This window comes from Lissotriton vulgaris, chromosome 6 (genome assembly GCF_964263255.1).
Source record: "Lissotriton vulgaris chromosome 6, aLisVul1.2, whole genome shotgun sequence".
Taxonomy (NCBI): Eukaryota; Metazoa; Chordata; class Amphibia; order Caudata; family Salamandridae; genus Lissotriton; species Lissotriton vulgaris.
In genome coordinates this window covers 7,745,079-7,765,370 of record NC_141694.1, presented here as the reverse complement: position 1 = coordinate 7,765,370, position 20,292 = coordinate 7,745,079, and the positions used below count along the sequence as shown (strand labels likewise).

General features: G+C 50.3%; 1 protein-coding gene across 1 annotated transcript in view; it reads right to left on the bottom strand.

Annotated features, from left to right (window-relative positions):
- Positions 1-20,292, bottom strand: part of GNMT (glycine N-methyltransferase) — a 70,151-nt gene that overhangs the window by 25,298 nt on the left and 24,561 nt on the right. Inside the window, exon 2 of the mRNA XM_086925823.1 lies at positions 4,443-4,570. Coding sequence (XP_086781949.1) covers positions 4,443-4,570 — 128 coding nt within the window. The remainder of the gene's footprint in view (positions 1-4,442; positions 4,571-20,292) is intronic.

The window sequence follows — 20,292 nt, the reverse complement described above, 5'->3', positions numbered from 1 at the left end:
TACACCTTAAAGGCAAAGACCAGCATTCTACACCTTGAAGGATAAATGAACATTCTATGCCTTGAACACACACACATTCTATGACATGAAAGCCATATGAACATTCTAAGCCATGATGTTGGCAAACCAACACTTTGCTATGGCAGTGATCTGGAAGACTTTACTTATATCCATGATTTCAAGTCAAGTCAAGTCATGAAATTTGTATAGCGCACTACATACCCAGAGGGTTTCAAGGCGCTTATGGAGGGGAGGAGGATTATTTGTCAAATATCCATGTTTTAAGCTGCTTTCTGAACGCTAGGTGGTTCTGGGTGAGGCGAAGGTAAGCGGGGAGTGAGTTCCATGTTTTAGCAGCCAGGTAAGAAAAGGATCTGCCTCCCATGGTGGTCTTGTTGATGCGAGGTACAGTGGCGAAGGCTTGGCTGGAAGAACGTAGTTGGCGGGAGGGGGTGTAGAAGGATAGTCGAGAGTTGAGGCAATCTGGTCCGATGTCGTAGAGTGATTTGTGTGCGTGGGTAAGCAGTCGGAAAGTGATCCTTTTATTGATGGGTAGCCAGTGGAGGTCTTTAAGGTGACCCGAGATGTGTTCGTTGCGTGGGATGTCTAATATGAGCCTGGCTGAGGCGTTTTGGATTCGTTGGAGTTTCTTCTGGAGTTTAGCGGTGGTACCTGCGTAGAGGGTGTTTCCGTAGTCCAGTCGGCTCGTGACCAGAGCGTGGGTGACTGTTTTCCTTGTATCTGAGGGGATCCAGCGAAATGTTTTTCTGAGCATGCGAAGAATGTTAAAGCAGGAAGAGGATACGGCGCTGACTTGTCTGTTCATTGAGAGTGAAGAGTCCAGGATGACGCCAAGGTTCCGTGCGTGGTCTGTCGGGATGGGTGCTTTTCCGAGGGCTTCCGGCCACCAGGAGTCGTCCCAAGCAGAGGGGGATGTACCTAAGATGAGGACTTCTGTTTTGTCTGAGTTCAGTTTCAGACGGCTTTGTTTCATCCATTCGGCAACTTCTTTCATTCCTTCGTGTAGGTTAGTTTTGGCGGTGCTGGGGTCTTTGGTGAGAGAAAGGATCAGTTGAGTGTCGTCCGCGTAAGAGATGATGTTGAGGTTGTGTTGGCGTGCGATGGCCGCGAGGGGGCTCATGTATACGTTGAAAAGGGTGGGGCTGAGTGAGGATCCTTGAGGTACGCCGCAGATGAGTTCAGAGGCCTCGGACTTGAATGGAGGAAGGCGGACTCTCTGGGTTCTTCCGGTGAGGAACGAGGTGATCCATTCAAGTGCTTTTCCTTGGATTCCGATGTTATTGAGGCGTTGTAGAAGGGTGCTGTGGCAGACTGTATCGAATGCTGCAGAGAGGTCGAGGAGGATGAGGGCGACTGTGTCTCCATTGTCCAGTAGAGTTCGAATGTCGTCTGTTGCTGCGATGAGGGCGGTCTCAGTGCTGTGTTTTGCTCGGAAGCCAGATTGTGAGGGGTCGAGGGATTTGTTGGCTTCGAGGAAGGCGGCGAGCTGGTTGTTGACGGCTTTCTCGATGACTTTGGCCGGGAATGGAAGTAGCGAGATGGGGCGGTAATTTTTGAGTTCGGTGGGGTCAGCTGTTGGTTTTTTCAGAAGGGCGGTGAGTTCAGCGTGTTTCCAGTCTTCTGGGAAGGTAGCGGAGTTGAGGGAACAGTTGATGACGTCTCGGAGGTGCGGTGCTATGACGGAGTCTGCTTTGTTGAAGATGTGGTGAGGGCATGGGTCTGTGGGGGATCCTGAGTGGATGGAGTTCATCAGGCGGATGGTGTCCTCAGTGGAGATTGGGTTCCAGGCGTTGAGGGTGTTCACGGGGGGAAGATGGTCAGCAGATGGTAGGGTGGGTTGGTTTCCGGGATGGTTGTCAAAGCTGTTGTGGATGTCTGCAATCTTGTTGTGGAAGAATGAAGCTAGGGAGTCGCAGAGGGCTTGAGAGGGGGTGATGTCGTTGGAGTTGGCCGAGGGGTTGGAAAATTCTTTGACGATGTTGAAAAGTTCCTTGCTGTTGTGGGCGTTGTTGTCAAGTCGATCCTTGAATGCTGTTTTCTTGGCTTTTCGGATCAGTTGGTGGTGAGTGCGGGTGGCGTTTTTGAAGGCGTCCTTGGTGCTGGTGGTTGGGTCTTTTTTCCAGGCCTTTTCAAGGGAGCGGCAGAGTTTCTTGGACTTCTTGAGATCCTCGTTGAACCATGAGGCTTTCTTGCTGCCAGGTTTGCTTTGACGTTTTTTCAGTGGGGCTAATGAGTCGGCGGTGTTGGATAACCATAGGGTGAGGTTGGCGGCGGCTTCGTTGGCGTTAGAAGAGAGGGCTGGGGAGTGTCGAAGGAGCGATGCGGAGATTTGGTCCGTGGTGATTTTGTTCCAGTTTCTTTGGAAGGTAGGTTGGGAGTGGTTGATGGGTTTCGGCTTGTTGTAGGTGAAGTGAACGCAGCTGTGGTCGGTCCATAGGAGATCCGTAGTGTGGCTGAAGGAGACATGATTGCTGGATGTGAAGATGGGGTCGAGTGTGTGACCTGCGATGTGGGTGGGGGAAGTGACTAGTTGTTTAAGTCCGAGGTTGGCGAGGTTGTCCAAGAGGGTGGTGGTGTTGCGGTCGTTGATCTTTTCAAGGTGAAAGTTGAGGTCTCCCAGAAGAATATAGTCTTTGGAGGGGAGCGCGTGTGGCGAGATGAAGTCTGTGATGTCTTCACTGAACTTTGCGCGAGGTCCTGGTGGTCTGTAGAGGAGAGTGCCTCTGAGTGTTGTTTTGGGGTCGATGTGGATCTGGAAGTGGAGGTGTTCGGAGTTGGCGAGGTTGGCGTCAGAGCTAGTTGAGATGCGGATAGATTTCTTATGAACGATAGCGATTCCTCCTCCTGTGTGGCCGGTACGGTCTTTGCGGGTGATCTTATAGTCTTCAGGGATGGCAATGGTGATGTCTGGTGCGGAGGAAGCGTTCATCCATGTTTCTGTTAGGAAGGCGACGTCTGGAGAGAAGGAGTCTAGTAAGTTCCATAGGTCAATGGCGTGCCTGTGCACCGATCGGGTGTTGAGAAGGATGCATTGTAGGTGGTTGGGGTCGGGAATCTGTGGTGTGGTTGTAGCGGAGATGTTGTTGGTGCCGCTGAATTTGCAGGAGTAGCATGAGAAAGGTCCATGGGTGTGTCCAGGAGCGGCTTGGACGCAGTTGGGGGCGCGACCGGGGTTGAGGGCTAGGAGGGTGGCGGCATCATAGGTAACGCGGGGGGGCTGGGCAGCGCGAGGGGCAGGGGGTCTGGCGCTGGGCGCGGTCCAGGCGCGGACGGGCAACAGGAAAACATGCACATTATTGTAAAAATAAGTACACAATGTCCAGAAAATGCCCCCACCGAGGCATGTTGAGCCGTTGTATGGAAAGACCAATTGCAGCTCAATGTTGAAAAAACACAAACCAAACCATTTTCAAAACATGTTGTGAAAAGCTACACCTTTCTACCTCACCCCTGCAGGCCCGCAACACCTATTCAGGGGGTCTGCAGCTGTTAAACTTAAATCATTTTAGTAGTAAAATAAAGTACATATACATAAAAAAACTACATTGAAACTTTTATAATACTCTGTAAATGAGTAGGAATTTGTATCCATATCTTGATTTGAGGTAGCATCGCTGGTCCAGCAAACGGAATCTAGTGTGGACGCTTGGGGGTCAATTCACAGAACTAATCTGAGATAAAATCCTAAACTTACTACTTTTGGTGTTCACAAAAGGCATTTAGTAGTAGTACTCCTGAAGTAAGAAAAATCATAACTTCATGATTTTCGGTATTCACAAAAGGCATTTAGGAGTAGTAAAATTAAGATTCCTAACTTTACTACTCCTAAAGTGAGAAAAATCCTAACTTTACTACTCCTAAATGTCTTTTGTGAATACCGAAAGTCGTAAAGTTAGGATTTTGTCTCAGGTTACTTTTGTGAATCAGGCCCACAGACCTTAAGCACTTTTGTTACCAGGTCTCAAAAAACAGCACTTTCTTCACAGAATGCACAACGGCAGACAAATCTTGACCTAAGGCACTTTCCACACCCGATCTCAAGATGGTGGTCAAAATGTGAGTGTAGACCCTATCATCCTCGTCCTACGTCAAGGATCGAGACGAACATTGACATTCCGCACCCCCCCTCACAGGATCACTAGGCAGAAAACAAACATTGACCTCAGGAACTCACCACATCGTGTCTCAAGACGGTGGACTAACATTGATCTCAAGCACTTTTGTTACTCAATCTCAAAAACCGGCACTTTCCTTGCGGAATCGCAAGACGGCAGACAAGCATTGATCCTCTCCCGGTCTCAAGGCCCGACACAGACCTCAACATTGAGCACTTTCCCCTTTCAGCCAAGTACAGAAAGAAACGCTGACATTCGCTCATTCCTCATCGGATCTCAGTCAATGCGCTTGCGCTATGTCCTCACCCCATTTGTCGAAGGCGTCTTCCTTCCTCCGGCTCCATCGCTGCTTCAGGGCGTACTTCAGCATCTTGTCGCTGGCATCGACACTGGTCATTTGGAATCCTTCTTCCACCAACAGGATGGAGTCCACTCTGCAAAGGAGGCAAGAGGTGTACAGGGTCAGTGGGGGAACAAGATGGCGGAATCAGGCGATGCATTGGGAGAGAAGAAAGAGAGGGGGACACAAAGACAACAGGGAATGGAGTATCATGATCCAGCGACACCTTTGACGGCTACTGACTCCAGGAGGGAGGCTGAGGAGGATGCAGCCCGGAGGCTGGGGGACGCGGGAGGGCGAGACACTAGGGGGCCGATTCACAGAACTAATCTGAGACAAAATCCTAAACTTACTTCTTTTGGTATTCGCAGAAGGCATTTAGTAGTAGTAAAGTTACGTCTCCTAACTTTACTACTACTAAATGCCTTTTGTGAATACTGAAAGTCATAAAGTTAGGATTTTGTCTTAGTTTAGTAGTAGTAAACTTAGGAGTCCTAACTTTACTAATACTAGATGGCTTCTGTGAATACCAAAAGAAGTACGGTTCGGATTTTATCTCAGATTAGTTCTGTGAATCGGCCCCTAGGTCATTAGAGATACGGGATAGAAACACGCATGCTCGTTACAGGACAGGACCAGAACCCACTTCCTCTTTTCCATGGACAAACCACAAGAGGAAAACCGCGGGCCATATTCGTAACCCAGTTGCGTCGCTCTTGCACCACGCAAGGTGAGTTGCTGAACTGCACGACAAATTTCATAAACATGCCCCTAAGTCTTCTCCTTGACGCTCTACCAACTGGGTCCTCATCCGAGCAACAACGACCCACATCACAACTCCCAACAGACGAGTCCTTGATTCTCAACCCTCCGAGTCCAAACCAAAGCCCTTTACACCCCGAGACGCCCCAAACATCACTAAGAACAAATGCACGGTCTGCAAACAAGAAAGAAACCGGGGAAGCCAAGGCACAAGGAGAAGAAACACAACTTAGGACACTCACCTCGACCCGCAGACACCTCAGCACCAAAGATAAAGCCTCGTTGTGCAAGTCAACCATAACAGAATCAAACAATCAATCAATCAGGGAATTGTAAGCGCACTACTCACCTGTGAGGGTCTCAAGGCGCTTATAGAAGCAAAGCCCTCTTCATAAAGCACAGTATCAACCCTCGTTCCGACCAGACACCCCACTCGACCCACACATCTGAGCAGACTTCCTCTCCTTCACAAGGATGGACAGGACAGGGGGGTTCTATTGGAGGTGGGGCGGGGGGCCAGGACATGTTCGGACCATTGGGGACCTTGTGCTCTGAGGGTGAGTGAACTCAACTGGTGTCCACGGTCAAGGTAGGGTGTCCGAAGGCTGGTAACGCTCTCCGAAGGGCCGCTGCTTGTGCCTGCAGGTGAGGCCTGAGTCCAGGCTTGGGTTCTCTGAGGGGGAAACAAAGGTCTTTTGACAGGCTTTGGCAGGGTCTGATGGCACACTTTGGATATCTGAAGGCAGGGGCGAGTTATGACCGGTTGAGGGGAGCTCAGGTGTAGTGTAGTTCCTAGTTTCCCACTAGGCCCTGCGCATTGGAATAACATAAACAGTAGTATCGACGTGGAACTGCGGATATTCCAGGCCTCCACTGACTATGCTAAACTTAATTGGGTTGTGTTACCAACTAGCTCAGAGGTCACTGGAAACTTTCTTCTCTGCATAGGAAGTGATCAGCTTCCTTGGCACAGACAAGAAGGGATTCAGTTTTCCAACAACCGTGCAACATGACAACTTTGCTCCTCAGATCAAGAGTCAATCTCTAGGGTCGTGTGAAACAATAGACATGTATTTCACTCAGTCAGTCTAGTGCAGTTTACTTTCACGAGATGTAGAGAATAGAGAGACGGGCGTTTGTCAATAAAGGGTTAACATTTATTGCACAGTCTTTCTTCTCGTACAAGAGAAATGTATTGCCACAATTGCAATAATTATTATAAAAAGTACGTACAGTAAGATAAGTATTGCGAAATAGAACTGTAAAAGCATTGATATGGTTTCTTAGCCATACAATGGTTTAAAAGTAATAAAACATATATACAGTCATATATACATTAGGCTAACATACTCAACTGGTGCTTCTAACTAAGCCTACCCCAGTGTGCCTGACCTAAGCCTAACACGTGAAAAGGGGAGTAAGTAAGTAGCTTAAGTTAAGTTGGTTTTGCCAAGGTTTGTTTCAAGAATTCTCGTCTAAGGGTTTAGTCAACACCATACCTCTGGATAGAATGATGGAGGATTGGTATCTCCTTCAGGGGTCTCTCTCGATATCCCAGTCATCCGCGAGGGTAAACCGGAAGCGCCGGGACTGGATTTCTCTGCACGAGAAAGGCAGCGGCTTCTCTTCAGCGCGTCGAGGAAGGAGGGGGGACAGCGTCCGCGGGCAGCTGGAATCTGCTGGATGTCTTCGCAGAGGGACGGCTGTTCAGCTCCTTAAGCGTACTGCACCATAGGTCGCGCTTTAGCGGCGATAATGGTATCAGCAGCTTCACCACCACAGGATAGCAGGCTGCAGCGACAGAGTGCTAGATTTACCAACACAGGGTCATGCAGGCAGCTGGCATCAGCAACAGGCAACGAACATTGCTTAAGGCAACGTTGGTAATATTTATACCTGACAGGTGCCGGGTTTGACGCAAGTTTGTTGGACATAAGACGTCAATTAAAGATGTCACTAGGAAGTGATAGTTATCAGTTGCTCATTAGAGTTCCATTACTAATCAAAACATAGCAAGCGGGGATTTCCAGGTTTGCTAAGTTTTTATCTTTGTTGAAGAACTCGGAGTGTTATCTAGGAATATCAGATAGTGACTGCTGCTCTGTCATTGCACTAATTGGTCGCAAAGGAAGTAGCAGAGAGTCATGCTGGAATGTGGCTCTGTTCATGTGAGGCCAGAGATGACTTTTCAGAAAATCGCACTTGAACGGTTATGCCAATATAGGGAATAAAGGGATTTATAGCCGAATAGGGGCATAAGGTCACAGTATCGATCAGGAACCTAGATTAACACGCAACACAGGGTCTCTTGGGGGACTACCAGCCGTGTCTGAGGGTACTCCAATGGTCTGAAGGCCAGGGGGGGATGCAGAAAGCTTTGGATGGATGGCACACCAAACAAGCCTGAGAGCACCTCTGTCGTTTCAACTCCAGATGGGGCTCTTTTGAAAGTAGACAGGAGGACTCTTCGGCTTGTCTATGCCACATTGGGCGTGTCTACGAGGGGGCTGGCAGCCTGCTGGGTGGTCCCAGAGGAACAGTTGGGGATTTCTCCAGGAAGAGAAGGCATTAAATGGCAACTGAGGGTTTGTGTAGGTCTCTTAGAAGGTCAGGTGGAACAGTTTGGGGTTAATTATCAGAGCCCTGGGGGGGTGGCTTGGGCGGCTGCAAGATGGCCGCACTCTGAGTGGGCTCTCCCGGCCAAGCTCTCTTATCCGCCATTATCCTGCTGGCATTCATACTCCACTCACACTAAAAAGGGATTTCCGGACATTGGTGGGCACCGTGAGTCGATCGCCCCAACTCCTGCACTTCTACCTGCTTCCCCAGTGGAGCTACATACCTCGTGGCCGGCGCTGTGGCCGTGATTCAGGAGAAAAACGAGGCTTTAGAAACCCGCTCCCGTCGGAGTAATCTTCGTATCACTGGCCTTCCGGAGTCCACCAACGTCTCCAAAATGGAAGACTTCATTCAGCAACTAATCAAGGAACTCTTCTGGGACGTTCTATCCCAGTTCTTCATCATGGAACATGCCCACCGCTCCCTAGGCCCGCGTCCTGGTCTGGTCTGCCACCCCGCCCCATAGTGGCGAAAATCCTGAACTTCCGGGATCGTGATGCCATCCTCTGAGCGGCACGCGACAGGCGCACCATCAAGGACCAGGGAAACACCCTCTCTTTCTACCCGGATTATACCCTCACTGTTCAAGCTGCCAGGAGAGAGTTTCTGCCAGCCAAGCGCATCCTCCAGAAGCAAGACATCTCATACTTCCTAGCCTACCCGGCGAAGTTGAAGGTCCGGCAGGATTCCAAGACACTTATATTTCCTGACCCGAGGGAGGCCCTGGCTTTCGCTAAGAGACTGGAAAAAGAAACTCGATCCTCCCCTCCCAAGTCTCCACTTGAATGCACTGACCGCTTGAGTGACAATGATTGACGGTGTGGACAATGGTTCTTTGATTAAACTGTTATCTGTCTAAGATGCCGCTTCCTAACCCAAGCTTGGCCACCCTGCTTCTTTGCAGGGGTGTCCGCCGAGTCCTGCCATGCCCCCACTGGGATGATTCCCACTATTATTGCTGTGTTTTTCCCTCCCAGTGGTGGGTCCCCGGGGTGGAGTGGGTGGTCTTCTCAGCCTGATTGGGGGGGTTGGAGTGGGTGCGGGGTGGGTGGGTTTCTTCCTGTTTGGACTGGTGGGGATCTTTTGGGGTGGTGGGTAGTCTGTGTTGGGGGATTCTCGCGCCTCTAATAGGGCTGTGGCTTTATTTCGCCACTGTATGTTTGTTTAATATTGCTTCCACATGTATGATTCTTGACACTGCATTGTGCTTCCTGCATCACCTCGCTTCAAGTCTGGTCTGCTACACTGCATTGTGCTCTCTGATTTGTTCTGTTTACGCTCATTGGTCATGTATTGTAGGTCAACATGTTGCTCCACTGGTCCCTCCTTCCCCTTATAAGCTGCGCCCCTTGTGGTTTGGTTTGTGGGGCACTATCACTGTCAACCAGTGCGCTCTGCTCTCTGAGCCATACCCGTCAGTTAGATGCTTGCGTGCCTTTCCCGCACGGCCCCGTTTGTGGAAATCCCCAGAGGGCCATTTCTATTTCCTTGCACTGCCTCCTACCTGTGCTGCTTCCTGCCGCCCTCCGACTTTCCCGTTTATGTGCACTGTGCTAGTCTGCACTTTGAACTGCCCCCTCATAGCGGACTTGGAATGTCCGGGGCCTGAATGACCACCGCAAGGCCCGACTGATTCACTCACACTTACAGCGACACAAAGTAGATATGTCTCTTACAGGAGACGCACCTGTTGCCCGGGTCCGTCTCCAGACCCCAATCCCGTTACTGGGGGGAATCCCACTCCTCCACCTACTCGTCGTATTCCAGGGGAGTCTCAATTCTGATGCGCCGGGGCCTCCCTTGGCAGACCGCCCTGGTTCTCCTCGATCCGAAGGGCAGATATGCGATTCTCCATGGTTTACTACTGACTCAGCCCGTTATAATTGCCGCGGTCTACGGCCCCAACTCCTATGACTTGAAATGTTATCACATCTGGCACCTCATCTCCTCCTGCGGCCCCACAACAGTAGTTTGGGGTGGAGATTCTAATGTCACTCTATCGGCGACCTTGGATCAGTCGGGCTCCTATACGTCCCCTCCGCGTGCAGCTGCAGCTCTCACATCTATTTTAACCAATAACGCTCTTTATGATGCTTGGCGCCACTTCCGCCCCGATGCTGGGGAAGGACCCTGCTTCACTGGCGCGAGGGTCTGTTGGTCGCGAATTGATTTTTGGCTTACCTCGCAGGACGTTTTGTCTTGGCTCACCGATGCAGAGCACATGGCTCGCACCTTCTCCGATCATGCGCCGGTCCAGATCCGTCTCAGGCCTCCTCATTCCCTGCAACGGGCCTTCACTTGGTGTCTCCCCCTAACGCCCTCCGGGACTCTGCTTATTGTGCGGACATCCAAACCGCAATAACCAACTATTTCGATTTAAACACTGGTTCCGTTGACTCCGCCTCCACCTTATGGGAAGGGTTTAAGGCCGTCATTCGGGGCGAATGTATTTCTAAACAGGCCGGCGTCCTCCGCTCTATTCGTACCACTCTGGCTAAGCTCGAGGAGGACATTAAGGACCTGGATGCTTCCCAGGCAGCACACCCCAGTCCTGAGACGCTGGCGCTACTATGCCAAAAACACACCGAATTCTCGGATCAAGCTGGCGGTGAACTGTCTTTTTTTGGCAGAGAGGGTCGGGCTCGTCGCTTTTGGTGAGGGAGACTGCCCGGGGCGTACTCTTGCCAACCTTCTTTGTCCACCGCGAGCTGCCTCCTATAAAACGGCCCTCAGTGATGGTGGCCCGGACAGGACTACCTCCCCGGAGGACATAAAATCCCACTTTCTCGATTTTTATTCACGACTATTCTGCGGTATTCCTCTGCCATGGGAGGATTTTGAACAATACTTTGAATCTAATTGCGCTGGTCTGGCTGCAAGACTACAACCGTAAATTCCTCGATGAACAGTTTTCCAGGGAGAAAATGCCGGCTGCAATCAGTAGTCTACCTGGAGACGAGGCCCCTGGCCTGGATGGCCAGCCAGCTCGTTCTACAAAACGTTTGCCAATTTCTTGGAGCCACATCTGGCGGCTATGTATAATGAATCTTATGATACCGGTCTCTTCCCGCCATCTCTGCTTGAGGCGTTGATAACCTTGCTTCTCAAACCCGACAAGCCTGCCGACAGTCACGACTCCTACCGCCCCCTTTCCCTCAAACATAGATGACAACATTTTTGCTAAATTGATCGCCTCCTGCCTTCTTTTACTTATGCCCACAATTGCTCTCCCCCATCAATCAGGTTTCATTCCCGGTAAGGCAACCTCGCACAACCTTCGTACTATCTTCTCAGTTTTGCATCAAATTAATCCTAACCTACCGGCGGTGGCTGCCCTGCTGGACGCCACTAAGGCATTCGATACGCTGGAGTGTCCCTTTTTATTTTTCATCTTGCGGCGTATGGGCTTCAGTGAAATCTTTCTGCATAAGGTTAAAGTCCTTTAAACCAATCCCTTGGCACGTCTCTGCATTAATGGTCAGGTCTCCGACCCTATTATTATTGCTCATGGCCCACGTCAGGGGTGCCCGTTATCCCCCATGCTCTTTGCCATCGGAATGGAGCCCCTGGCTGGCAGGTTTGGGCAGCACCACACCTACAGGGGGATTGGTTTCCCATCCCGCTCCCTGCTGGTCTCAATGTAAGCAGACGATGTTACCCTATATGTCCGCAATCCCCAGGAGAACCTCTGCCCCTTGGTCCAGGAAATCATACGCTTTGGCGGACTTTCGGGCATCCAGGTGAACTGGAGCAAGTCTGTTCTATTGTATGTATGTATGTATGTATAGGCATTTATATAGCGCACTACTTACCCATAGGGTCCCAAGGCGCTTCGACCGCTGCGAAACCCTTCCTGGCTTCCCTGAGAGATGGTCCCTTAATGGGTATCTCCAGGGTGAGACCAGGCATCCCCGGCGGTCTGGTGGGGCCGTTAGTGAAGATGAGGCAAGCTAATGCCCAGAGTTGCCGAGTGATTGCTGATCAGAGTGGGCACCGAGGCGAGAGAATTATCGAGTCCGCTGACCGTGATCCAGAAACCTGCCGCGCCGGGAATCGAACCCTGGTCCCGGGCCGTCCTCTGCTCTCGGGTCTGCCGCCTCTAACCAGTGAGACACACTACTGACGGATGCCACCGTGCCATTCCCACCTGACTTTCCATTCGTGTGGGTCCCACGCGCTATTTGGGCATCTGGCTGAGTAGGGATCTGGATGAACTGTGGAGGTCTAACTTAGGGTGTGCGGTAGAATGGCTGACTCCAGGATTCCAGCGTGGAGGAGACTTCCGATATCTTTGGCGGGTCGAATCGCAATCGCCAAAATGGTGGTCCTTCCTAAATTTCTTTATCTGTTTTTAAACATCCCTATCCCTCTCACTTCTTTCGCAAATTACGCTCCCTAATCATTTCGCTCGTTTGGGCGGGTAAACAGCCAAGAGTAGCTTATGATTTCCTTATTCTCCTCATGTCTGCCGGTGGAATGGGCTCTCCTGATTTCAGGGTATGCCTTGTGTGCCCAGGCCAGCTTCCTGCATTTTTGGATTCACCCCACCTTTATCAACCTCACGTCGCAGTCGAGACGGATGTAGCTTCTCCCTGGCCTTTGTCCATGGCTTTGTTCGCGCCCACGTTGCACCCTTGGGTGGAGGTCGACACAGTCGAGACGCTGCGTTGGGCCTGGTCTGGCCTGCGTCAGCTCTCTAGCATCCCTCGGCTCTCTGCCAACTCCGTGTCAATAGTGAACTACCCAGATTTCCCCTCACTTCAGTCTTCCAGCATGCGATGCTGTTGAGTTTGAGGACGGTGGCGGATTTATACCCAGAGAACACCTTCTGCTCTCTTCCGGACTCCTCAGGGCCGTTAGACACGCTTTTATTCTATCAGCTGTGTGCCACTTGCCGGAAACTGCACCCCACATTCCCTCAGCCCCCGCCCACCATGCCGGCTCTGAAATTCATATATACTTCCCCGTCACGCACAAATTAGTCACCAAACTATATGCTCTCACCCTAGTGTCCTCTCCAGTTTCCTCGGATCGTGTGCGGGAGGCATGGGGTGAGGATCTTGGTATCGGCATTTCGAAGGCTGACTGGCTATATTGATGTAATCAGATGAAAAAACTGTCACCAAACTACCGGCTCCGCCTGATCCATTTCAAGTATTTGCACAGGCTGTACTGCACCCCACAGGCTCGGGCTAATTCCTGGGTACAATTGCGTGCGTTGCGCTGCTACTGCCGCGGACTTTGCCCATTTAGCGTGGCTATGCCCTAAGGTCTGAGTTCTGGCGGGTGGTGTGTTCAACCATCTCTGACATCACTGGCGCTGCAGCGCACCCCGATCCACCCTTGTGCCTTCTCGGCTTCGTTAAATTCTGTCCTGATGCTTCTCGATGTCTGATCTTGATGCTGCTGGTCCTTGCTAGGTGCAGGGTGGCCATGTGTTTGGGTCGTCGGCCTGGTCGGCCTGCCCCCAAAGCCGAGAGTTGGTTGGAGGATGCCCCTCGGTGCCAGACTCTCCTATCAGAGTTCTGGGATTTAATGCCTGCCATGTCTCGACCTGTTGACATTTGGGGCCCTCTGGTTACCCATCTCCTTTCCCGTTCCCATCCCAGTGGCGCTGCCTGTCCCGCGTTCCCCGCCAGCCCTGGGTCCGCGGCGGCCGCCGGCGCTGGTCAGTGACTGCCCTCTCTCCCTCTCCATAAGCGCCCCCGCTTTATTAGTACCCCCACTGATGTTGCTACTTTGTGTGTGTTCCCCCTGGGGGGGAGGGACCTCGGTGTAGTGGAGCTGTGATTTCAATTTTCACGTTTTTAGGTCTCTGCTAGTAACGCGCGAAGCGCGTTCTCGCCAGAGAACTATAGCTGTCGGCTCAGCCGGCAACGAGTGGAAAGTGGAGACAAGACCTGGCCACGCGCAGCACTTTGTCATAGGATAACGTTGCACGCGTGAACTTCTGCTGTTTTCAGCATAGCAGAAATAATCGGATCGCGGCGCGCGCCTCGGGAGGTTTTCACGTGACTGACTTTGGAATGCAGGGGGAGTCTGCAGAGGGGCGCGCAGCGCTGATAAACAGGCAGGCACTGAGCTGCAATGAAGTGCCAGTGCATTTTAGTATTACATTAGGCTGCGTGCTTAATAATGTTAATCAATGTTACTTGTTGTGAAACAGCGCAGTTTGTAGTTAATTATACCGGGCTGTTTTCGAAAATAGGAAACATGAGGGCATATACAAGAAGCACTGAGAGACAGTCTGTAACCGCGTTCTAGGTTTTATGTCATGTAATTTAATTTTGCAACTTTGCAAATTGTGCATTTTCGATTGACATTAGAGCGCGCGCTTTCCGAACTATGAGACACGAGGGCATGCAGACACAGACAGTTAGCATGTTTTATATATGAGTTTTACATTAATCCACGTGCAGCTCGAGCTCTTGTGAATGAGCAGGCTGTCAATACCCATTGCAATAAAACTACTTTCCTTTCAGTCCCCCTCCCCCTCTTGCGGACAGGAGCACAACCCCCATTGAAACAAAGAGTTTTAGCCCTCTTGTGTTGTTTTTGGCACTTTACGCTAAGATAGCCCCAAGATAGCCCCAGGCCATGCACACGTATTCAATTTACAAAGTAATCGGTGTTTCCAACAATAGGTGCATGTTTAAGAGCGTTTGCTACGAAGTCGCGTCTCCCTTAGCACTCCCGCCGTGAGCTGCAATGAAGTGGCGTCTCGCTGTCGGTAAAGTGGCGTCTCGCTGTCGGTACTCGGTAGCAAGTTTTTTTTTACTTAAACACCCCCCAAAAAAAGTTACTTAATGTCAGTTGCAGTGAAATAGCGCTTTTCTCAATCATACAATCTCACGCGCTTTTCGAAATTCGTAAACATGAAGGCAAAGACAAGAAACCCGGACACAGTCAGTAAGCGCTTTGGATATTTTATGTAATGTTAATTAATGTGAATACTTTGGAAACACCGTCTTTCAGAATAAACAGACATAAAGCATATAAACACTTAACAAACTTAAAGGCACAACGATACAGTCTTATTGGTACAAATAAGAAGCAAAATTAGGCCTAACACAGGAGGCATAAGTGCACAGACAGGTAGTATGAAGGAAAATACACAAAGGGGCACAACGGCACAAAACAAGAGCTATGATGACATACAGAAGTTATACAAACACATTTAAGAAGCATAATTGCACAGGCAGGGAGCATAAAGGTAAAAACACAAGGGACATAACGGCACAAATCGGCACAAACAAGAGGCATGGGGGCAAATACAGGAGGTATGGACACAATCAAGTAGCAAAAATGCACACACTTAAGGAAAAAAAAAGGCATAGAGCAAACCTATGATATCTACAAGAAGCATTCAGCTTCAAGAGGCATAGAGACATCATCAACAGTTGCAAACACAAAACAACAAGCACTGGCGTTGCCAATAGGTCTCGCAGTAGGAAAGTTGGAGCTATTACAATTGCAAATAGCAATGCCTTTTATTTTTGTTTTCATTTTAAAAACATAAAGGGCTTGGTCATTTACAAAACCAATAGCTCCAACTTTCCTACTGCGAGACCTATTGTGCACTGCACAGTGTGGGTGAAAGTGGCACTGCGTGGGTGTGAGTGCCTTTGGGTGAGTGGCGTTGCGTGTGTGAGTGGCGTTGCGTGGGTGTGAGTGGCGTTGCGTGGGTGTGAGTGGCGTTGCGTGGGTGTGAGTGGCGTTGCGTGAGTGTGGGCTTGCGTGGGTAAGAGTGGCGTTGCGTGGGTGAGTGGCGTTGCATGGGTGAGTGGCGTTGCGTGTGCGAGTGGCGTTGCGTGTGCGAGTGGCGTTGCGTGTGCGAGTGGCGTTGCGTGTGCGAGTGGCGTTGCGTGTGCGAGTGGCGTTGCGTGGGTGTGTGTGGCGTTGCGTGGGTGTGTGTGGCGTTGCGTGGGTGTGTGTGGCGTTGCGTGGGTGTGTGTGGCGTTTTTTGCCAAACAGCTGTACAAACGCTTTCAAATGTGTTTTCCTACTGTTCCTCAGTGCTCTCGGCTTGTAAGTCAGCTGTGTGAGTGGCGTTGCTAGTAAGCTTGTTGACCTTTCCTTTTTAGGTCTCGGGACGAAGCTGCGAAGCAGCTTCCGGTCAGAGAATTAATGTCCTCTAGTGGGGCTTCAGAACCCGCCCCCCTGCTCTGTCTCTCCACCATTGGCTGGCTTCCTAAAAGGAGGCCAGCCATTGGAGGAGAGAGCCGTCCCTCCAAAGAAGCTCCGTCTTTTTCGGATTCGGGGGCGTGATTTTTTGCATTCTTTAGCCCTGTGACGTCGTCTGTCACTCAGGGCGCAAAAACACGCCCCCGAATCCGAAAATGGCCGAGCGTTTCTCCGAGGCATTGTCTCCTTGCCTCGGAGAAATGTGGTGGTGTTTTCGGAGCTGCTCGCCTCCCTTCCCTGTTGCTTTTAGGAGCTGCTCGGCTCCGCTCGCCTCCCCCCTCCCTCTGCCCTCCTCCGTCGCGCTCTCACCTCTCCCCCCCCCCCTCCCTCTGCTGCAGCTCTCGGCCCCCACCCCTTCCTCGCCCCCGCTTGTTTGATTTAGTGAGCGGAGACAGCCACATCCTGATGCGCGAAGCCGACCCGGCCTTCCTCGGAGGTCCAGCAGCAACAGGTGCCCGGGTGAGCCTGAGGATTGGGCTGTCGAGCCCTGCTGGGCCTGCCACTGCATCACAAATCGCATCAGGTAGGTGGTCCTTGATGTTGTCTGTGTTTTTGGGCTCCTGATCCAGCGCTGCTGAGACCGAACACTGACCAGCCTCGCTTCCGGGGTGGCCTAGCTGAGACTGGGCTGGGTGGCGCCATGGCTTTCCATTAGCGACCGTGCAGCGAGGAGACACAGTGAGGTTTCCCCCTCGTCAGAGACATCCTTCGCCCTGTAGTAGGGTGCGACGGGGGTTCAAGTTCCGGGCTGCGGGTGAGTTTCTCCATACCTTTAGGAGATCCCAGGCTATATTACTCTGCGGCCTTGGTCGGGCCACCACTTGCTGCCTGTGCGTTGCCTGCAGCTCGAGTGTGCTACCGCCCTAAGACCCCTGCTTCTCTCGGGGGTCTGGATACCCTGCGCTGGGCATTGCTGTTTCCCCTCTGGGGGCGCGGTGGGGGGGGGGGGTGAGCCCCCAGCTGTGCTGGAGCGCTTCTAGCCACATCGTACTCGCCACTCTGGGCCCTGCTTATTGGGAGCATACTGGCCCAAGCTTCCACACATTAAAACCCCTGCATCACTTGGGAGCCGGACAATAAAACAAAGCTCTGCCTACCAGACCCGTCTCCCTGGTCCACGTACCTACATTCCTGAACTGCATTAAAGGCTCCTTGGGGGACAATGCGCCACACGTGCTGGATCACTCCCACTCTAACGCACTTTGCCAGCCAGTGCCTTTGTGGTGCCCCTTTTTTGACCACGATGAACTGCTGTGTGGGGGGCGCTTCCATCCAGTGCCTCGAACTGGGCCTGTACACCTCCTCCTCTGCAAAAGCCTCTGCTAATCATCCCCTATTGCCACCATGGGGAGGGGGGATCCTAAACAATGTAAGCTCCCATTTGAGAGAGACAAACAGTCTGATAAAGCGAAGATCATGTAAGACTCCTAGGAGCAAGTGTCTGATCATGGAGCTGTGAAGCAATTAACAAGGACAAATGCCATCATGGCAGAGTTGCGGCCTGGATTCTACTCAACAGATGCTATTTCAAAACATTAACCAGCCGCCTAGATCGCATGGGAGAAGGAATTGAACATCACAGCACTCACTTTATGGTGCGGAGGAGTGTATCGCAGGCCTGGAGGATAGCACTACCTTCCTTAATAAATGTCTGGATAAGGTGGAATGACTTCTCAAAGCAGTTGCTGCTAAGAACGAAAGTCTCAAAGCGAGATGACATAGAAATAACATTCACATCACAGGTATTGCGGAATTCACCAATATAGGATGTCCAGACCAGTTTGTAGAGCAGCTGCTTATAGAGTTATTTGCCCGTCAGAGCTTCATGGACACTTTTGTGGTAGAGAGGACACAGAGCGTTGGGGCCCAGGTCACTGCCTGGAACGTCTCCTCGCCAAATAATTGTCTGCCTGTTGAACTTTGGGGCCAGAGATACAGTGCTCCGTCTTGCTCACGAGTGGGGCCCATTACAGTATCTGCCAGATCCTTATATCAAGATGTCAAACCTCTCCTCTGCACAAAAGGCTTCAAATATGGTATGTTATACCCTGCTTGGCTCTGGGTGGATGTAGACTTAAAGGCTAGGTTCTTTGATTCCCCAGCTGAATCACTTTCCTTCTGTTAGGACCTTCCATCTAGCAGTGCCCGGTCGCCGCTATCCACTCCATATCGTGTCTTGGCAGATTTGCAGGACTTGCAGAGTGTGGGCCTTTTCCCCCTGGCTGAGATGCTTGTACTCCGTTTCTAAATAGTGTTATTCTTGGATGATCATCTGCTGAGCAGTCTCTTACACTCACCTTCACAGTAATGTCTTAGACAGGACAATCACACATATGACTGTAGCCATATAATGTATCACATCAGATGTTTATTCTTGTGGGCTCCGTTTCGTAGAGTTGTCCACTCTTGTGAATACCATACCATAATTTGTGTGTTTTTTATTTGCTTGTTGGTTTATTCGGGATCTACCTAGCAGTTTGGTATTCATTTTACTTGGAGATTGTTGTTGTCTTTTGTTTTTGCACTTAACAAATGCCTGGAATGAATTACTCTCGCTGTTTTATTATGCAAATCATACATATTCCATTACAACTGTGACTTCAAAAGGGCGATCTTCCTTTGCTGAGATAACATTTCTGACTTGGAACGTCAGAGGCTTAAATAAACACTGCAAAAGCAAGTATTGGCTTATCTCAATAGACATCGGTCAAAAATTACTTTCTTGCAGGAGACACAGCTCCCTCCACAGGACTCCCCCGGATTTACAAAAACCTTGGGATCTCACAGATATTTTTCTAGCTACAGTACTTATTCACAGGGGTGAGGGGTGTACATTCATAAAAGCATCCCCTCCAGCCTTATCAATAACTTCATTGATAAGGAGGTCCGTTATGTTGTCCTTGCTGGTCATTTGGCTGACCACTGTGTACTACCAGTGAATGTGTATGTCCCTAATGTGGATACCCCTGATTTCTTTCACACGCTCTCATCCATACTGGGACATTTTGACGCTGCCCCTTTTAGACTGGGTGGACCACAACAGGGTGCAGAGCAGTGAGTGCATGTGCAGAGTGGTGTGTGCGGTTGAGTGCAGAGTGCTGTGTATTGGCAATGTAAATGACAATGCCATTTATTTGTGATTTAAAGGAAAAAAAAAGAAATGTCATGAGCAATGCCAATAGCTCTACCTTTAATGATGCCAAGACCATTGCATTGCAAATGCTTGTTCTCATTTTTGACTGATGAGTCTGACCTCGGAGTTTAATGTCCCAGGACAAGAAGAAAAGATTGTTGCCTTCTCTCAAGAATCCCTTGATCAAAGCCGACCTGCAGAAGGATTGCCAAACGGGCTGTACAAACGTTTTCAAATGTGTTTTCCTACAGTTCTTCAGTGCTCTCGGCTTGTAAGTCAGCTGTGTTTACTGGCAACGAACACAAGGAAAACAAGTAGCAGTACTCTAGGAACTGCTGAGAATTACATCCCGTCGCCACAAACAATGTGTGATCCTCCCACCTCCAAAATGATCACACGAGTTCGAGTATTGGAAAAAGGGTCTGCAAGTAAAAATAAATGCACGCACGGAGACAAAGTGAAATAAAGAATGGCAGCCGAAGCAAATACAAACAAGCAGCAATTGGCCACGGCCTGCCTGCGAGGTTCAAAGTGTTAGAAGGCAGGTCTTGGGCAGAGGCAGAGTACTGACTTAGGAATGACTGTGAGGCGCATTGGTGTGAAGCACATCAAAGGGCTTCTCCTCCCCTAATTAGGTGAGGAGAAGCCGTTTCGGGAAACTGAAAGTACGGCCGGCCATGAATAATTAGGGGAGGAGAAGCCCTTTGATGTGCTGGGCTGGCCCTGAATGTGCGTGCATGTTTAATCACGTGGTTCACGTGAACTGCATGAAAACCGCGGGGCTGAAAGCCCTTTGGTTTGACGATGTTTTCGCCACTTGAATTCTCGCTCCGCTCGATGCACTTGCGCACATCGATAGGTCGCGAGACCTAAAAAGTATAATAAGTCAAAAAGAATAAGGCATATTACAAGCGGCATAACTGCACACATAACTGCATATACAAGGGAAAAGACCACAAACACATGTGACATGCAAACACAGTAAAGTAGTATTAGTGTACAGACAAGAGGCATGCAAACACAATCATGACCCATTATGTTATTTTACTCAATTGCGCATAGCAGGCAACAAGTACAAAAAGTAAAAATATCAAAAATGTTTTAGTTCTGTGTAAATC